Source organism: Pholis gunnellus (assembly GCF_910591455.1).
Source record: "Pholis gunnellus genome assembly, chromosome: 22".
Classification (NCBI taxonomy): domain Eukaryota; kingdom Metazoa; phylum Chordata; class Actinopteri; order Perciformes; family Pholidae; genus Pholis; species Pholis gunnellus.
The window spans coordinates 4,759,943-4,779,025 of record NC_136549.1 but is presented as its reverse complement, the minus strand read 5'-3'; the positions used below and the strand labels follow the sequence as shown (position 1 = coordinate 4,779,025).

The following is a 19,083-nucleotide window of genomic DNA, read 5'->3' as shown; positions in this document are numbered from 1 at the left end:
GAAACAGGCTGAGGGAACAGGGTAGGATCCCATTGGAGTTTTATATGGCTTTCGGGAGTTGTGGCTTCCGCAGATGGTGCATTCTTCACAGTATAGTCTTACCATGCTGTCCAGGTGTGGATGCCACCAAAGCGTCGATATATTGATCAATGTCTGTTTCTGTCCTTCGTGTGTCATTCCATGTGCTTCTGGGAGCAATGTTTGGCATAGTTTGGCTGTTGCCACCACTCTTCCGTCGTGGGATCGCCAGATGCCTTCTTTATCTTTCGTCGCCCCCTTTCTTGTCCAGACTGACCATTCATATGGTCCTGCTGCGTTTTGTAGTTCTTTCAGGTGTTTGGTGTCGAGAGTTTCAGATTGTGGTTCCATTTGGAGCACCATTTGTCTTGGTGCGTAGCCTCCTGCTTGTTTTGCTGCTCGATCTGCAGCGTCATTACCTGCACTTATTCTGGTTGCTGTTTTTTCATGTCCTTTGCATTTCATTACTGCTACTGCCTGTGGTAGCTGCACTGCTTCAACGAGTTCTTGGATAAATAGAGTTCTTGCTGCCTGATGTTTGATGGGCGTGTTGTTTGACGTTGTGAAACCTCTTCTCTGCCACATAGGTGCGTCTATGTGTAGTGCTCCGTGCGCATAGGCAGAGTCAGTGAATATGTTCACCCTTTTTCCCGCTGATAGCTTGAGTGCTTCTGTCAGTCCTTTTACCTCAGCCATTTGTGCTGATGCTGGCTGGGGGATTACTGCTGACGTCAAGGTGAGATGTGTCCCGTCTGGGAACTGCTGTACTACTGCGAATGACGCTTGATTTTTTCCATCATCTCCCTTGTAGCAACATCCATCGGTGTAGAGCCACATTTCTGCTGTCATGTTGGGCATGTTTTCCAGATCTGGTCGGAGCTTGCTTTCTTTGACTGCCAGTTCTTCACATGAATGTGGTGTTCCTTTGCCAAAATTTCCTGCCATATTTCTGTCTGTTAAGACAAAGGTGATGTGTGGTTGGGTGCAGACACGTTGCATTTTTGTTTTTCTGGCCATGCTGAAGGTGAATTCTTTGCTCGTCAGGAATGCTGCGACACCGTGTTCTGTATGAATCTCGAGCGGGTGGCACATTACAACATGTGCTGTCTTTTGTATGGCTTTTGCCACTGCTGCAATGTACCTGGCGCATGTTGTTTGGCCTGTTTCAACAGAATCAAGTTTTGATGAGTGGTATAGCAGCACATTCCTCTCTCCCCCTTTTTTCTGATACAACACTGCGTTGAGAAGCGAGTGTTGTTCAGAAACATCCAGGTGGAACGGCAGCGTGTAGTCAGGAGACATTAGTGCTGCTGCTTGGGAGAGTACTTGCTTCATGTCTGTGAACGCCTGTTCAGCCTCTGTTGTCCGTGGCAACGCGGCAGTGAGGTTGCGAGCGCCTACCTCACTTATGATTGCGCGTAGAGGTTGAGTTCTGTTGGAGTAGTCTGGGATGTGAGAACGGCTGTACCCAGTCAGGCCCAGAAATGACAGCATGTCAGAGACTGTGAGGGGTTTGGCATGGTGTAGGATGGATTCCCTGTGTGCCGGTGAGACCCCAAGACCGGAGGCAGAGACTAGTCTGCCTAGGAAAACAACTTCTCTTCTGCACGCCTGTACTTTCTCCTTCTTAATTTTGTAACCTTTCAGGTGTAGCAGGGCCAGGAGCCGCTCGGTGGCAGTCAAACAGAGGGCAGCCGTTTCGGCGGCGAGAAGCAAATCATCAACATATTGGATGAGAACGACGCCAGGTGGCCATGTCATTTCCAGGAGATGAGTTTTCAGGGCTCTGTTGAAGATGCCTGGAGAGTCCCTGTATCCCTGTGGTAGCCTGCTGTAGGTGTACTGTTGACCATTGAAGGTGAAGGCAAACAGTGGCTGTGATGCTACGTTTAGTGGGATACTGAAGAACGCATTTGCAAGGTCAAGGACAGTGAAGTAAGTCATGGCCGGACTAAGGCTCGTGAGTGCCAGGTGGGGGTCAGGTACCGGATGTACATCCGGCACTGTGATGTCGTTCAGTGGGCGAAAGTCTTGGACCATTCGCCAGCCTTTACCTCCAGCTTTCGGTACTGGTAGTATGGGGGTGTTCCAGTTCGATTTACACTTGTAAATGACCCCTGCTTCTAGTAGACCAGCTACTGTGGGAGCAATTCCTTCCAGCTGTGCCTCAGTCAGGTGGTATTGTCGCCTGTACAGGGGAGGAGCTGTTGGGTCATGGAGGCTGACAGAGATAGGACTGGTGTCCAGCTGGCCAACATCATAGGCAGATGAGGTCCAGATGGCCGGATTGACAGTGCTGAGGCAGGCTGCAGCACCAGGATGGTCAGTGCATGGCAGGCCGTGGTGCCTGGGCAAGGGAAGATGTTCAGGTAGTGTAGTCTCTGTTGTGTGAGGTGCAGTGAAGCACCACATGTCTTCTTCCTTTGCTTTGAGTAGATCAGGCTGGGACGTTGGCTCCCATGTGAGGGAGGCTGCTCTCTTGACCATCGGTCCCAGTCCTCTAGCCTCTTGACCAAATCCGACCGCCAGAGTGACATGTGGGACGGAGTTGGGTGCCAGATTATACCAACGAGCAAGCCAGGGGTCGAGCAGCACCTTCGCTGCTACCCCCTCTTTTCCACAATAGATGCCTTTACAGATTATTGAGGGGCGGAGGTGTGACATGTTCACGTCCCAATCGTCCGTGTATGGGTCATCAGGGTCTGGGGCGACATTCATGGTGCAGTGGACATGGTCCAGTGGCATCTTGTAGGGATGAATGGCAAAGATGCGTGGCTTGAGTATGTTGAAAGCATACTGTATGGCTGGTGTCTGAGGGCCCGACTGTATGAGTCTTAGCCAATAGACCTCCTCATCTTGCATCAGGGGCGCTGGTCGCAGTGACAGCAGTCGGACAGGATTAGCAGCAGTGGGTGTGGGAGTCCGTGTTGACACATGGACTCCATCATTGTCCATATAAATTGTGAGGCCGAACCTGCACATCAGGTCACGGCCTAGGAGGTTAACAGGGCAGGTGGGGGCAAGCAGGAAAGAATGTTGTAGCTTCTGGTTTTGGTAGGACACTTCGAGTGGAACAGACATGTTCTGTAGGACAGGGCGACCCGTGACTCCCACCACCGCTAGGGTCTTGCCTGATTGCATCTGACTTGTGGTTATACAGGAATACGTTGCACCTGAGTCTGCTAACATGACGTGTGCGACACTGTTGATAGTGAAGGTTAGCAGGGGCTCACTGGTGATGTCAAAATGTGCAGTTCCTGTTTGCGATGGAGGGGAGTGTCAGTACTGGGATGGGTCCTGTTGGTCCCCATACCAGTCTTGGGCATAAGCCTGGTTGCTAGGAGCAGGCCATGACTGTTGGGCGGGTCCAGGTGTTGGTGGGTGTGGCTGTGGGCCAAACCCTCCTCTTCCAATGCGGTGATTCTCTGTTTTAGTTGGTGCAGTTGCTGTGCATGCCGTATCACCTGTTGTTCCGGTGCACTGTAGTCGATGTCCAGATATCCTCCTTTCACTTCTCTTATAGGAGCCATCGTTGCTGGTGCAGGTGCAGGAGGTGCTGTGAACGGGTTGAATGGGGAGTATAGTGGTGGTGCTGTTGGTACTGTGTCTCCATCTTGTGGCAGTGCAGGGTATATGCCTGTTGTTTTTTCTGTTTCCTGTTTCTGCTTTCCGGTGTCATAGCGCATAACAGTGAGAATGATGTCAGCCAGTCTCGTTTCTTCCTCTCTTTCTTCTTTCGCTGCCTTCGCAGGACGTTTCTTGAAGGGGCCCTTCACAGTGTTGGCTTCCTCTTCTTCAGCCTCTATAGCTTCCTGTTGCTTCCGGCGTACATCGCGGACTATCTGTTTCAGTTCCTCATTTGTTGATGCACGTTCACGGTGTATCCAGCCTTTTCCTCCCCATCTTTCTAACAATCTTCTGACTACTTCCCCATCTCCCTTCTTATGTCTCTTTTCTTGATCCTTTACTCTGTCCCTCAGCTCTTCTGTACAACTCGCTTTATCTTTCATTTTTCTTCCAACAACTTGCTTTAGTACACACTATTCCTACTGCGAACAAAATCAAAATTTCTAGCACTGCGATAAATGTCGTATATCAGCTAAACTTTGACCTATTTTCTAATTTTATTATTCTTGTGGTTATGACATGTGGAGTGATGGGTGCAAGGCTTGTGTCTGATGCTTGTTCGATGTCTAAGAGGTGGAGCTCAAATTTGGCAAAGTCTTTTTCCCAAGTCTGTCTTGCGTACCTTTTTAAATTATAAATTCTACAATTACAACCTATGCGGATCGTTTTTACGTTATTGTAAATTTATCTTTCTATTCTACAACAAACACTGCCTAAATTATAAATTCCACAATAACAACCTATGGATCGTTTTTACGTTATTGTCAATCAATCAATTTGGTCCCTTGAGGAATTGTTGTGAAAGAGTTACTCCTAAATTATTTATTCCTAAATTATAAATTCTACAATTACAACCTATGCGGATCGTTTTTACGTTATTGTAAATTTATCTTTCTATTCTACAACAAACACTGCCTAAATTATAAATTCCACAATAACAACCTATGGATCGTTTTTACGTTATTGTCAATCAATCAATTTGGTCCCTTGAGGAATTGTTGTGAAAGAGTTACTCCTAAATTATTTATTCCTAAATTATAAATTCTACAATTACAACCTATGCGGATCGTTTTTACGTTATTGTAAATTTATCTTTCTATTCTACAACAAACACTGCCTAAATTATAAATTCCACAATTACAACCTATGGATCGTTTTTACGTTATTGTCAATCAATCAATTTGGTCCCTTGAGGAATTGTTGTGAAAGAGTTACTCCTAAATTATTTATTCCTAAATTATAAATTCTACAATTACAACCTATGCGGATCGTTTTTACGTTATTGTAAATTTATCTTTCTATTCTACAACAAACACTGCCTAAATTATAAATTCCACAATAACAACCTATGGATCGTTTTTACGTTATTGTCAATCAATCAATTTGGTCCCTTGAGGAATTGTTGTGAAAGAGTTACTCCTAAATTATTTCTTGAACGACTCAACAGGTCGTGAACAATCTCTCACTTCACGTATTTAAATATGATTCGGCGATCATAACAACCCTATCCCAACTGCTTGCAACAATAACAATCTCTCACTTCACGTATTTAAATATGATTCGGCGATCATAACAACCCTATCCCAACTGCTTGCAACAATAACAATCTCTCACTTCACGTATTTAAATATGATTCGGCGATCATAACAACCCTCTAAAACCTATTTAAATATGATTCGGCGATCATAACAACCCTTTAAAACTTCGTTTGCAACAATTCGTCAATTCTGTTAGACCCATTCACTCATGTGTACATACTATGGCAATTTATTTATTGAAATACAATACTCCGTTAATTATTCAAACTTATTTCAATTCAAGTCATTTATCAATTCGTAACAATTTAGACTAAGTTATTCATACTCACACTCAGTACTCCTGATCACAATTTAGTTTTATCTATCGACAATATGCAGAATTTATTGAAATAGGTTTCTGCTTACCTTTTGTTTTCAGTGCACTTGATCAGTTTCCCGAGGTGAGTAGAATCACTCTGCTTCGTCCGCCGGACTCTCAGGTAATTCCTCCGTCGTCGGCAAAACAAGGAAATAAAGTTAAGAAACCTTTCCTTGTTTCGGATCTTTTAGTTATAATTTGCCCGCATTCTCCACCAAATTTGTTGTGAAAAAAAAACTTCGTAGAGACAACGGAGAAAGTCAATTTGTAGTTTAGTTAATCAAATGCTTTATTTCAAGCTTAAACGGAGTATTATATTCCGGCAGTTATACGTGCACGGACCTAACAACCAACACCCAACATAGAGTTGAGACATTCGTAAAAAGGCGCTTGTAACAGAGTGCGCTGATGTATTTAAGGTTCTCCTTAGTGGAGCCTCATAGGTCAAAATCATAGATGCAGGCGGAGCTGGGTTTAGAGCAGCGGCCTGGTTGGAGCACTGAGCATTGTCCCGCCCACACCGGCTCACGTCCATTGATTGTTGTCATCTGTCAGTGTGTGTGCATGTTGTCGAGTGCGTAGATGCAATCAGGGCAAGGGCACTGTTCTGCTGTGATTACTAGACAATGTGTTCCTGTTTCTAGTGTGATGTGTGTTGGCCTTTGCCCTGATCACACGTTGATCACAAGGGCTGTATGCTGACAGCCAGTGTATGTTGTGTGTGTGTGTGTGTGTGTGTGTCAGTCATTTCCTCCTTTATGTGCCACTTAATAAACTATCTTTCAAACTTAGAGGCTCTTATTTGCCCTGATGTAATTTCAAACCTTCTACTCAGTGTTTCCCACATTATAGAATAAATGCCTGTTTATATGCTTATATTCGTGTGTGATTGTGTGCTTGGCTGCATATATTTATTTCCATGACATAACCAATCACGAGAGACCAAATTTTCCGCCTGAATCTAACGTAATGTTAATTAAGTCGAAATCAGTCCTCGGGTGGACACAAGCACTTTTTAGGGGGGGTCAATTTGTTGATAACTTCTAAATAAATGCAAAATAATAGTAACAGTAGCACTGTGCACATCTTAAATACACACCAACACAGGAAGATAAATTAAAATGAGTCAATATGTCGATCGCGTTACTTTGTTTCAGTACAGTGGTGTCTAGAAAGTTGCTTCAATTATTTGTGTGAACGGGTATCCTGGCTTTCAGTTTAAGTTTGAATTTAATGAGTTTGGATGCAAGGATGCACTGTCGACACTTTCCCCTGTCATGCCATGGATATACTGTCATCACCTGAAGTCTTCATGATGTGCATGAACCTTTGTAGGAGGCTTGATCTCCTCAGACTACGAGTGCAGGATCTCCTGGGGTCTGGCACTTACATGGAGAGGTCACCCAATGCAATAAGTTAGCCGCATGGCTTTTAAAGTCCTCTTCAGATACATAGTGAGATGAAGAAAATGGACCAAATATTTGTCAGAACAAGAAACTTGGCTGGCCCTCTTCAACCTCACACAGGTTTTTTTACTCTGTTCAGTGTTGATGCTCATTATCTTTTAAGAAGACCGGTCCTCTTCAAACAGGATGCTACTTCATCTGTGCAAATTATTATGGTTGACACGAGTGACGGACGACGTTGTTGGCGTGTTGCACGGTTGTTTTGATGTATTTTGTTTTAGTTTTTTCTCTTATTTATCTATTTATAATCAGCTGTAATAATTATGCAACAACAATTTCTTTAAAACCCTCCTGTTACCTTCAAATTTACTATCATCTTTTATCCTTGGGGTCAATTTGACCCCAGCAATTTAAACCTCCAGAAAATTATTATAATTAAAATTGTTACCCAAGTTTATGTGTCAGGTACTTTATGTTTGTTTGTTGACTACCTAAATAGCAATTTAAATAACCACCCACCCCCCTTATACATCCAGAATACCTGTTAGCGACTATGGAGAAATATGCAGATCACCACAAAATCTCACTGACTGACCTAAAATTGGAAAGAGATATCTTTTTGGTGTTTTAATGGCTTTATATTATTTCTAAGTACATATTTTTGTTTTCTATAACATTTGGAATGAAAAGCAATTTCTGTTATCAAGAATAGTAACATGTAACGAATATCACGTGACTCTTCACGTAAACTGGGCATGCGCGTGGGTGGAAAGTCCTCCGTTTTCTGTCCATCACCCTCCCTAAAGCCGCTAACCGTGACTTCAGACGGCGGCTCCATAGGTCTGATAACGCTGCTGGTCAGGTCACGCCGCTTGCTAATCGCTCCAATAACCGCTGCTTCCTCCGTAATAATGCAGACTTTAACTGAACAACAGCTGCTAGTAAAGACAAAAAGGTCAGCATCACCTGGTAGTCGATCGGTAATCAATGTTGTTTGTCAGCTTCCGGGTAAGGGTCACGTGATAGGAGTGTGGTGAATCAGGGAAGGACACGTCATGACTGCTAATAACCAATCAATTAGCGAACGCGGGTGTGGGCCTCATCGTTTCTAAATGTAGCCGTTTTCGACTGTCCACACGAAAACGCAACCCAGAGTTTTCAAACTTATCCGTCCTCTGGAGCGTTTTCAAACTCCTCCGTTTTCGGTGCTGCCAGCATAGAAAATCGAAAATGCCAGCATAGTGTTGACACTCAGTGTAAACTTAGCAAAACATATGCATTTTCAAATGGAAACGGAGTAGTGTGGACATGGCATCAGAAGAGGAAAGGGATGACTGGAGGGGTCAATGGGGAACTTGAAACTGCTTTGTGTTATTGTAATATAAATACCTGATGTTCTCCACACCCTGTGAAACTGGATTCTTTGCTGATTCCTCTGCAGACTGCGTTGCAGTCTGTATGACGATGAAAGCCTCCTCTGGCCAGAGAATAAATACTTTAAAGACAAACTTCTTTCCTCAATGTTTCTTGTTTCAGTGTTCAGTATTATAGGACTCACTCGGTACTATTGAATAGTTTTGTTTTCCACCACACTGGTCTACCTCTTCTGTCTACGCCTTTGGGGCAGGGCTGGAGTTGGTTGGCTGGTTGGTGTCTGGTTTATGGGTGATGGATGGTGGAGGGACTGCGGGAGGCAGGCTGGGGTAAATGGGGGGGCTTCATTTATGAGAAGCTGAGGTGAAAATCAGAGGTGCTGTGAGGGTGCATGTGGTGGCCGGATGGAAGGGTGCGCCGCAGAGCTCGCAATTAAGAGGAGTGAGCTGCAAAAACTATACAGTATAATTCTGGGTTGAGTGTTCCCCAGTACGCTCCCTGGTTAAACTGCTGCACGTGACCGGCGGCTTCGGACACAAACAGGATGTGGTAGGTGTAGAAACCATTGCCGCCGAATCGGAAGGCTAGGTCGAGTATCAGTGACAAGTAGTAGTCCAACTCGGGCCTGTGGTCGGGGAAGGCGGAGCAGATGATATCGCGGTATAGGGAGAAATAGTAGGTGAATTCGGCTGTAGTGAGTTCCTTGGATGCAAGTGAGGGAAACAGGGATGCAACGGGGATAAAATTAAGAGACTTGGGACGTACACTTTAGTCTACAGAAATGCTGATTTACGGAAAGGGTTCATAAAGGGATTAAAATGTCTGCGAGAGAGCCCTCAAACACTCGATGATTTGACAGTGTGACAGCCATAAACCCTCACGAATTTTGCGAGAGCGCGCCTCAAAGTCTGTAAGTTTGCGAGAGCGCACCTCAAAGTCCGCCGGTCAGTGAGTGTGGAGATTGGGATTGGGCTGACAGCGTTCTTATTTTTTTTGCCTTAGTAAGTAAATGTTTTTTTCATGAATTTCAAAATGTTTCTTATTTGTATGATTTATATAAATGTAAAAAAGAAATCACAAATATATTTCTGCATTTGTAAGTATTTGTTTGTGGATTTGTATGTATTTGTTTGTGGATTTGTATGTATTTATTTGTGGATCGCACTGCATTTATTTGCAAATCGCTTTACATTCATTTACGGATTTTTGAGACTGTCCTGCAGTCGCTGGATTCACAAATGCGTTTTTTTCAACATAGACCTCTCTGTAGCCAATCAGATGTCAGCCTCATTTTCAACCAATCACATGAGCGCAGCTCCCCCCTCCCCTCCCCACGAGACTGTCAGCTGTGTTGAATCAGGAAATACATATTGTAGCCGTCTGTGTTCACCCAGAGCTCTACGATACCTCATATCAGTAGAGACCGGACCAAACTATGTGTATAAATGTTATTTCGGAGTTCCTTTTTGTTGGTTTATTGCCGTTAAATCATAGCCAAATCAGTTTATGTTGTGTTCATACAGCTGTGGTAAACAGCCGACGTGTGGCTTGCTAGACACAGTGAATACAGTTCGATGAAATCCACGGAGCTCCTTCGGACTATGTTATGAACCAGACATGACGGCGTTTGGTTCCCCGTGATATCTGGGACTTCCACAACACATACTAAGCAGAAATAGAGGTTATTTTTTCCACAGTTGACGGCGGACAGTTGAACGGCTATCACGACGATAAGCCGCGCTCCCTCACCGGCGCGTCCAGCGCGATTCACCGATTCACGCGAATGAACACAAATAGTCCCCCGGCGAGAACGGCGGCGCGAATCGTGTTTGGTGTGAACCGCAGCATTACGCTAGCAGCCTAGTGGCCTCATTGTTTGTACCATATGGTTTACACACACATAGTTTGGTCCGGTCTCTACTGATATGAGGTATGGTAGAGCTCTGGGTGAACGCAGACGGCTACAATATGTATTTCCTGATTCAACACAGCTGACAGTCTCGTGGGGAGGGGAGGGGGGAGCTGCGCTCATGTGATTGGTTGAAAATGAGGCTGACATCTGATTGGCTACAGAGAGGTCTATGTTGAAAAAAACGCATTTGTGAATCCAGCGACGGCAGGACAGTCTCAAAAATCCGTAAATGAATGTGAAGCGATTTGCAAATAAATGCAGTGCGATCCACAAATAAATACATACAAATCCACAAACAAATACATACAAATCCACAAACAAATACTTACAAATGCAGAAATATATTTGTGATTTCTTTTTTACATTTATATAAATCGTAATTTATTTATTTGTGCATTGGAATGTATTTGTGAATTGTTCTGCGTGCATTTGTAAATCGAATATATTTGTAAATCCTTCTGTGTGCATTTGTAAATCGAATATATTTGCGAATTGTTCTGTGCGCATTTGTGAATCTTTCTGTTTGCATTTGCGAGTCTTTCTGTGTGCATTTGCAATTATTGAGACTGATCTGACCCCATATGGTGGAGGACTCAGACGCAGACCAGGCAGAGTAGCTTGCAACAGATATTTAATTACACAAAATCAATACAGGACACAGCAGGGGATCCACGGACGAGACAAGAGGACAAATCCAGCAGAACCGAAACAGGGCAGGCAGACAGGGAAACCGGGACCAGGACGAGCAAAACGGGCGGGAGACATGAAGCAATGATCTGGCAGGGAGTGACTGCGGGGCAGGAGTTTATGTAGAGGTTTGAACAGGTGAGGGGAGTTGTGCTGATGAGGGGGAAGTGCTTGATTAATACCCAGTGAGCATTTTTACGTTTAAAAGACGTTTAAAGACGTCTACGCCCACCGTTGAAAAGACGTTCAGAATTGGTTCAAAAGTGAAAGTTTTTTCGCCGACTATTCATAGACGGTGATTGAACGTTCACGCTTAGACCAGATTTCAACGGGATTTGCAATACTACAATTTAAGACGTTCAGACCCGATTTCAACGCGATTTAAACCAAATATCAACGTTGAAATCCGGGTTAGTGCTCACTGGGATGATCAGAGGCAGGTGAAGGGAACTAGGCTGAGGGAGTGACTGATAGGTAGAGTGAGGAGGGTGTGGAGCTACACACAGAACACAGAGGCAAAGCCTAATCGTGACACTTTTGTTCATAGCAGTACTTTTAAAACAAGAGTGCGCAATACACTACTTTTGAATTCATTAATGAACTTTGCCATAACAATGCAATTAATCGCGATTACAAATGGTAATTGTTGCCCAGCACTACTAATAATTACATAAAGGAGGAAAGCACTTTATTTATAGCCTAAGTGGTGCAGAATAGATTTATTTTTAATTTTTTAATTTGTGTTGTATTTTTTGGCTGCACAACTGAGAAAAGTTTTTTATATATAATTTGGATATAGAATATACTGTTACTGTATATTGGTATTTTAGCAGAACGTTTTTATTCATTTATTTATTATTATTATTTATTTGGTGCAGAATACTGTTTTGTATTTAAACTAAGGTTTTATTACCGTTATGTTTAAATCAGTTCCAAGTTACACAAATGTTAATATATTTTAATAAAGTTTGCCTGTTCAAAATAATATCAATTAATTATTTTTATATGGCGGGGGGGGGGGGGGGGGGGGGGGGGGCTGGCAGTGTCCCTACCAATGCTGAGACCAAACCTACGCCCTTGGTTGCACCCCTACCCAACAGCAAGATACATTTGAGCATGTATGTTAACACAAAGGATGAAGGTGTACTGAGTTCAGAGCATAAGTACAAGTGCTTAGGCATTTACACAATATACTAAGTAGAAATATATACTAAGTAGACATTTACCATTACAGTACCCACAGATGAGGACTGATCACCAATCATGAAGGCCATCGCTTGTTTAAGAAGGGCGTTCGGCACCCTCCTCCTCTTTCTGGCTGTCTTTGTCTTAATATTTGTGCTACGACACATGGACAATCTGGAGGTGAGAACTTTTAAGTTTTAGTGGGATCAGTTTGAAGGGTGGACCCTGTTTGAAATGTTTGATATTTGTCTGTTTCTGGATAATTTCAAATCCAATGGAGCCTGGCTACAGTAATGGTCTATGTTGCAAGATAATGCAGTTAAATGGTGTTATCACTCTCAATCCTGCATCTCTTCCAGTTAAAGGATAAAGCTGACAGTATTCTATACTTTAGATAACCTACTGGCTTCCCATTCGTTCTTACTGAAGACCTAAATCTTAAGAAATGGGTCGCAAATATATAGTTTATAAAAAGCCATGAGATGCCCCAAAACAGCTGGGCACTAAAGGGAGGACTTTGAGGTTTAATGGCTTGAATTCTCTCATCAGTGGAGTTTGTGAAACGACTAATAGTCCCTTTTCTACCGTTAGTGTGGTTCAATCCATTGTATATGCATTAAAAAAATGCGTCTTTCAGCTATGAAAGTCTTCCACTGTCTTGTTAAACCATTGGGCATGAAACATCCTCTGTAGTGCTTCTTGGCCAAAGACACAACATATCCCAAAATATGAATTTCATTTAAAAAGACCTTGAAAACCTTGAACATTTGAATTCCATGGGTCAATGTTGACAACAGAGTAAGGGCCATGGCGGAAGTTGAGAAGGGTGGAAAACATACATTTAAATCACTTACCAACTCTCCAAAGTCATTCTGAGTTTTGGGGAGGCATAAATCTTCCCCCTTTGCACTTTTGCTGCATTTAGTTAATTATTTGTTGCATCTTTGACACCATCTGTCTCTCTTAACCCTCTGCCAGCTTCTGCCTAAAGTAAAATCCACCTTCATCATGCCGAGAGTCTCCACTCACACTAACATGAATCGCAGCTTCTGCACCTTCCAGTCACTGTCCCCTGAGGACGCTCTGGAGGAAAGTCTCATACTCGAATCAACTGCTTGGCCTGAAACTCCACTTTTGCCAGCTCCTATTTCCCTGGAGCAGACCAGTCATCCAGCTCACAGCAACTTCACCATTCTCCCAGGGAGGAAAGGGGGACAGTGGCATGTAGGGGATCAGCTGGAGGTCATGGTACAAACCTCTGACTTCCAGGGTCGTCCCAAGAAGCATGGGGGGGACTTCCTACTCGCCCGGCTGCACAACCGGAAGCTTGAAGCAGGTGTGGCTGGGCAAGTGGTGGATCATCTGAATGGGAGCTACTCTGCTATATTCTCTTTACTCTGGGAAGGAGACGCACAGGTTGAGGTACTGAGATCTTTAAAACATTTTTTTTACCAATTGTCTGTGAAGCCTTTAGTTAGTTCAGAGGAGGGTTTAAGTGAATAGACAATTCTCCAGAGATTATTGTCTGAGATTAATCTGGTTCACGATTTGAAGACGTGAACCTTTATAAGTGTGGCACTTCAAGTAGTATTACTGATATGACTGAACATGATTGGACTTGGTGAAAACTCTTGTTCTCTGTCCAATCAGGTGACTCTGGTTCACCCTGGTGAAGCCATCTCAGTGCTGAACAGGCTGAACGGAGAACAGCCCGACAGGATTTACTTCAAGAGCCTCTTCCGTTCAGGCTCACTCTCTGAAACCACCCTCTGTAATGTCTGCCTAAGGCCAACCAAGCAGCCGCTGTGCAACTACACTGACCTCCGTACAGGTGAGCCGTGGTTCTGCTACAAGCCAAAGAAGCTGAGCTGTGATGCCAGGATCAACCACTACATGGGAGGATCCAAAACAAAAATCCTCAATGCTAATGAGGAGAAGCTCTTTCAAAGGTGAGGGAACAGAGAGACTGGTATTTTGTGTGACTTCTAAATATGCAGATCCAGTGTTATCTTTGTATCCCCTTGGTGGAATGTTTCAGACGTTTGTATACATGCAGTTAAGATTGAATATAAAGATGTTTTAAAGGTAATGCAAATCAAACAAACCAGTCTGAATCATACTTGTTGACTTCCATTTGGAACATTAGATAGTATTTGCTGTGTTTGATTTTAAATTGAATTATTGTAAAGTCATTTTATTTTGGATGTAGTCTTTTCTAAACTTTAAGATGGACACTTATTATTTTTTGTCACTTGGGGGCAGCACAACAAGCTATTGACATAAGATCACCTTGTAAAGTAGATATGGCTAAAATGTGAGCAAACACTGGCCTATTTTATACCAGTTGACATGGAGACACATTAGCATTCATTTGGAGTTGTGTCTAATATTTATTCTCATTTTAGCTGTATTTTGGTCTTCACCGACGTCAGAGGGAAATATCTGCCTTAATCTAAATGTGGCGCTTTGTTCAACCTGCTAGTTGCTAACATTGCCTGCCTGCTGTTTACTGGTTGGTAGTGCACAATTGACCCTTCACTTAGCCCCGACCCCCGCTGATACTCCGTCAAAATGTCAGAGCTACCATGGAGCCCACACCGTCACTAACTGCACTCACTGAATACATAATATCTAATCTTTCTAGTCAGAGTTGGCCAAATCTACACTTTAATTGACCAGTCTGCGTTGGATTGGCAGAACTAACCAACGGGTCAATTGGTTAATCAGCTTTCCGGCATGAAGCAGCTTGCCTGCTGCATCAATAAAATATGTTGATGAGAACAGTGAGACTCAACCAAAACAGTTTAGTTTGCCGGCCGTAAAACCAAAAATATGAAGTGAATGATACTAAAATGTTCTGTAGAAGGTAATCATCATCTCTGGGTTCATCACTGTGAGTGGCACCTTGCACATTACAGTTATTGGACCCATTGCTTATATGAAAATGATATAAATTAGTGCTGCTTTAATTCACAAAATTGATTTTTAGGGGTTAAGTTTTTGTGATGTTGAATGAACTTTCAAGCAGTTGTTTCTCTTTTTAGGGCTATATTTTTCTAATTTTAATTTCTTTCAATTATTTCAAATGTTTCGCCTCTCTTGTATTTATGTTGTTAATGTTGTAGTGTAATTAATTAATGAATTACTATGTGTGCTTTTCTTTAGGGGTGTTAACTTGAAAGTCTCCATTAAGGCTTCAGGACCTGCTAGTGTCACCGTGTTGCCACAACAAGAAGGTAAAGCATTTAAAACTAACTCGAGAGAGTGACGTTTTTTATATGGAACCATTTCTTCTTTATTTCAGTGACAGTGTGAACCCCAGGTGACACGGCAATAACATCATTCTTTATTGTTCCCCATCCCTTGACTTTAGCAGGTCCTTTAATTCTGCTGCTGACTCTTGTGTTGGCTAATTTCCACTATGACTTATCTGTCTGTTGTTATTGTCTGACTACTCAGTATTTTGGCCCTTTTTGTATTAACAAAGTTAATCAATGTCAGACATGGTGAGTGAGGGTCCACTCAAGTTGAGTAGTATAGTGTGTGTGTGTGTGTGTGTGGGGGGGGGGGGTTTAATCAAGGACATGATATTGTCAACTTAGATAAGGGGCTGAATGGGGATGCAGTCAGTGGACCAATCACTGATTAACCATTCAATGGTTAATCAGTGAAAGGTCAGTGTTGTTCAGATGTCCTCGTGATGAACTCCTCCTATCCCATCATGTGCTCAAGGCCTTTATAAGTCGTACACAACCAACACTCTGGGTTCTTCCTCCTTCAGACCGCATTGCATTCTGTATGACGATTGAACCTTCTCTGCGCAGAGAATAAATACTTTAAAGACAAACTTGGTTTCTCAATGTTTCTTAATTTCAGTGTCATAGGACTCACTCGGTACTATTGAATAGTTTTTTTCCACCACACTGTTAAAAATTAGAGAATTTTCTTTATGGATCTCTGAAAGAAGGACTTCTATTTAGGACATAATGAGGCGGGATGCTCAGCCTTATATGATATTATTGGGGTTACTTGTGCTAATTTATAATGATAATGAACGTAGTACGCTCATTTGTGCACAGGTGACATTCATCATGCCACGCTGGTCATTTACAGTCATCTGAAGTTAAGAGCGTTTGCTGAATCTGACGTGGCTCCATCGTACGAATCCACCGAACGAAACAAAAGTTCAGATAAGAATATGAAAATGTCGTTGCATGAGGTCCACTGAGAGTAATGGTCAGGAACATTTTCTTTTTTAACTTTTTTCTGGCGTTCTCCTGAAGAGAGATTAACCGTATTCAGCCCAAAAGAGTGCTGGGAGCATGGAGCACTAGGCTAAAAGTTCACGAGAGTTGTTCTTCTTGTTAGCAGTGTTTATAGTCTCTCAGGAGTAAGATGTACTTCAGATGTTTATACAATCTCTTTATAGCTTGGTTTTGTTTTTTCATGGGATAACCCCACCCTTATTCTTTAACTTCCTCTCAGGTCAGCTAAAGGTGAAGAGCAGCACTGTGACATCTGGACCCTCTGGTTATTACTACCAGGGTGTGTGGCGAGCACTAGGTGGCACCACAGTCCGCGAATTCAATGCGTCTGCCATCAGTCAGTGTCTGAAAGGCAAGGTGGTCCACATGTATGGAGACTCCACCGTCAGGCAGTGGTTTGATTTCCTCAACGCAGCTCTACCAGGTAGCTGATCCACAGGGATTTCTGGCATCAGATGATTTTGTTCCCACTGCTGCTTAACGTGTTCCCCCTGTCATACTTTCAGGTCTTAAGAAGTTTAACCTGCACAGCCCGATGCAAGCTGGACCTTACATGTCCTTGGACTTTGCCAACAACGTGTTGTTGAAGTACCGCTTCCACGGCCCTCCAATCCGGATTGTCGTTGTCTCAACTAGCGAGCTTCGTTACATTGCTAATGAGCTAGATGGCTTAATCGGAGGCCCCAACACTGTCGTAGTTTTTGGCATCTGGGCTCACTTCGGCTCTTTCCCCATGGAGAGCTACATCAGGAGGCTGCAGAGCATCCGCAGGGCGGTGGTGCGGCTGCTGGACAGGGCTCCAGGCACACTGGTCGTCATCCGGACAGGGAACCCCAAAGGTTTAAACCTTTTTATTTCGCTAACCAACAGCGACTGGTCCTCGCTGCAGTGTAACAAGGTGCTCAGAGCCATCTTCAAAGGACTGAATGTTCATCTGATAGATGCCTGGGAAATGACCCTTGCCCACCATCTGCCACATAACCTCCACCCACCACCTCCCATTATTAAGAATATGGTAAACAATCTATTGTCTTACATATGTCCTCAAAAAGGCAGCTAGATGTTTGTTTGTTGAGGGAGAGGAGTGGGGGTGCATTTTTTTGTTCAGCAATACTCCAACTAGACTAAATACTTTTTTCTTTTCAACATCAGGCAATGTTGAGTGAACACAAAATAAACGGGACTTGATTGAAAGCGGCTCCAAGCCCACTTGGGTATTAAAAACTGCTGAATGATCACATTTATCACATACAACTTCATGTCCCGTGTCTTGGGATTGTCTCGCAGAATTGCAGGAGACGATTGTTGCCTGATAAAACTAATTTTCGATTCGTCACACTCTGTTTCCATCTGCAGTCTGACATCTGATTTGATTTTTGCTAACCAATCACGAGAGACCAAGGTATCTGCCTGAATCCAACGTAATGTTAAGTCGAAATTGTGTAATTTTGTATTATTGTGAAATTCTCTCCATACAAATATTGTGACACCGCCAGCTTTAGAATTATTATTTGAAAAGTATCTTTCTCCATAAAAACACAGAATGCAAATAAGGAAATAAAAGATTGTGCGTTTGATTTAAAAGTAATTATTCTTGCAACAAGAGGCACAGTTACACAGAGTCACAAAGAGTCTGTAGAAGTGTGCGCTGCAAAGTTCATTTCACACAGAGTTGTAAAGAGAGTGATCAAGGGTGGGGCCCTGCGTACTGGAACATCCTGTTTCAGGCCGTGCAGGCTGTGGCAGTTAAGAAGCGCTTTATTTGTGTAGACACACAGATACTTAAAGCATACAACATGTGAATGTATACTTGTTATCCAACACATACAACTTCATGTCCCGTGTCTTGGGATTGTCTCGCAGAATTGCAGGAGACGATCGTTGCCTGATAAACATAATTTTCAGCTCGTCACACTCTGTTTCCATCTGCAGTCTGATATCTGATTTGATTTTTGCTAACCAATCACGAGAGACCAAATTTTCCGCCTGAATCTAACGTAATGTTAATTAAGTCGAAATCAGTCCTCGGGTGGACACAAGCACTTTTTAGGGGGGGTCAATTTGTTGATAACTTCTAAATAAATGCAAAATAATAGTAACAGTAGCACTGTGCACATCTTAAATAGACACCAACACAGGAAGATAAATTAAATTGAGTCAATATGTCGATCGCGTTACTTTGTTTCAGTACAGTGGTGTCTAGAAAGTTGCTTCAATTATTTGTGTGAACGGGTATCCTGGCTTTCAGTTTAAGTTTGAATTTAATGAGTTTGGATGCAAGGATGCACTGTCGACACTTTCCCCTGTAATGCCATGGATATACTGTCATCACCTGAAGTCTTCATGATGTGCATGAACCTTTGTAGGAGGCTTGATCTCCTCAGACTACGAGTGCAGGATCTCCTGGGGTCTGGCACTTACATGGAGAGGTCACCCAATGCAATAAGTTAGCCGCATGGCTTTTAAAGTCCTCTTCAGATACATAGTGAGATGAAGAAAATGGACCAAATATTTGTCAGAACAAGAAACTTGGCTGGCCCTCTTCAACCTCACACAGGTTTTTTTACTCTGTTCAGTGTTGATGCTCATTATCTTTTAAGAAGACCGGTCCTCTTCAAACAGGATGCTACTTCATCTGTGCAAATTATTATGGTTGACACGTGTGACGGACAACGCTGTTGGCGTGTTGCACGGTTGTTTTGATGTATTTTGT

At 43.1% G+C, this 19,083-nt stretch overlaps 1 protein-coding gene across 3 annotated transcripts; it reads left to right on the top strand.

Annotated features, from left to right (window-relative positions):
• The first annotated feature begins 624 nt into the window (after positions 1-624).
• LOC306713992 (NXPE family member 3-like) lies at positions 625-17,935 on the top strand. Of its 3 annotated transcripts, XM_079183871.1 has the most exons (8): positions 8,697-8,870; positions 10,888-11,058; positions 12,155-12,285; positions 13,084-13,527; positions 13,756-14,054; positions 15,271-15,341; positions 16,591-16,794; positions 16,877-17,935. In XM_079183871.1, exons 3-8 carry the CDS (start codon positions 12,184-12,186, stop codon positions 17,428-17,430), a joined length of 1,674 nt encoding a protein of 557 aa, XP_079039997.1. In that variant the 5' UTR covers positions 8,697-8,870; positions 10,888-11,058; positions 12,155-12,183; the 3' UTR covers positions 17,431-17,935. The 3 variants fall into 3 exon arrangements, with proteins under 3 accessions (XP_079039998.1, XP_079039999.1, XP_079039997.1); XM_079183872.1 differs by lacking the exons at positions 8,697-8,870; positions 10,888-11,058 and adding an exon at positions 625-754; XM_079183873.1 differs by lacking the exons at positions 8,697-8,870; positions 10,888-11,058; positions 12,155-12,285 and adding an exon at positions 655-754.
• The last annotated feature ends 1,148 nt before the right edge of the window (positions 17,936-19,083 follow it).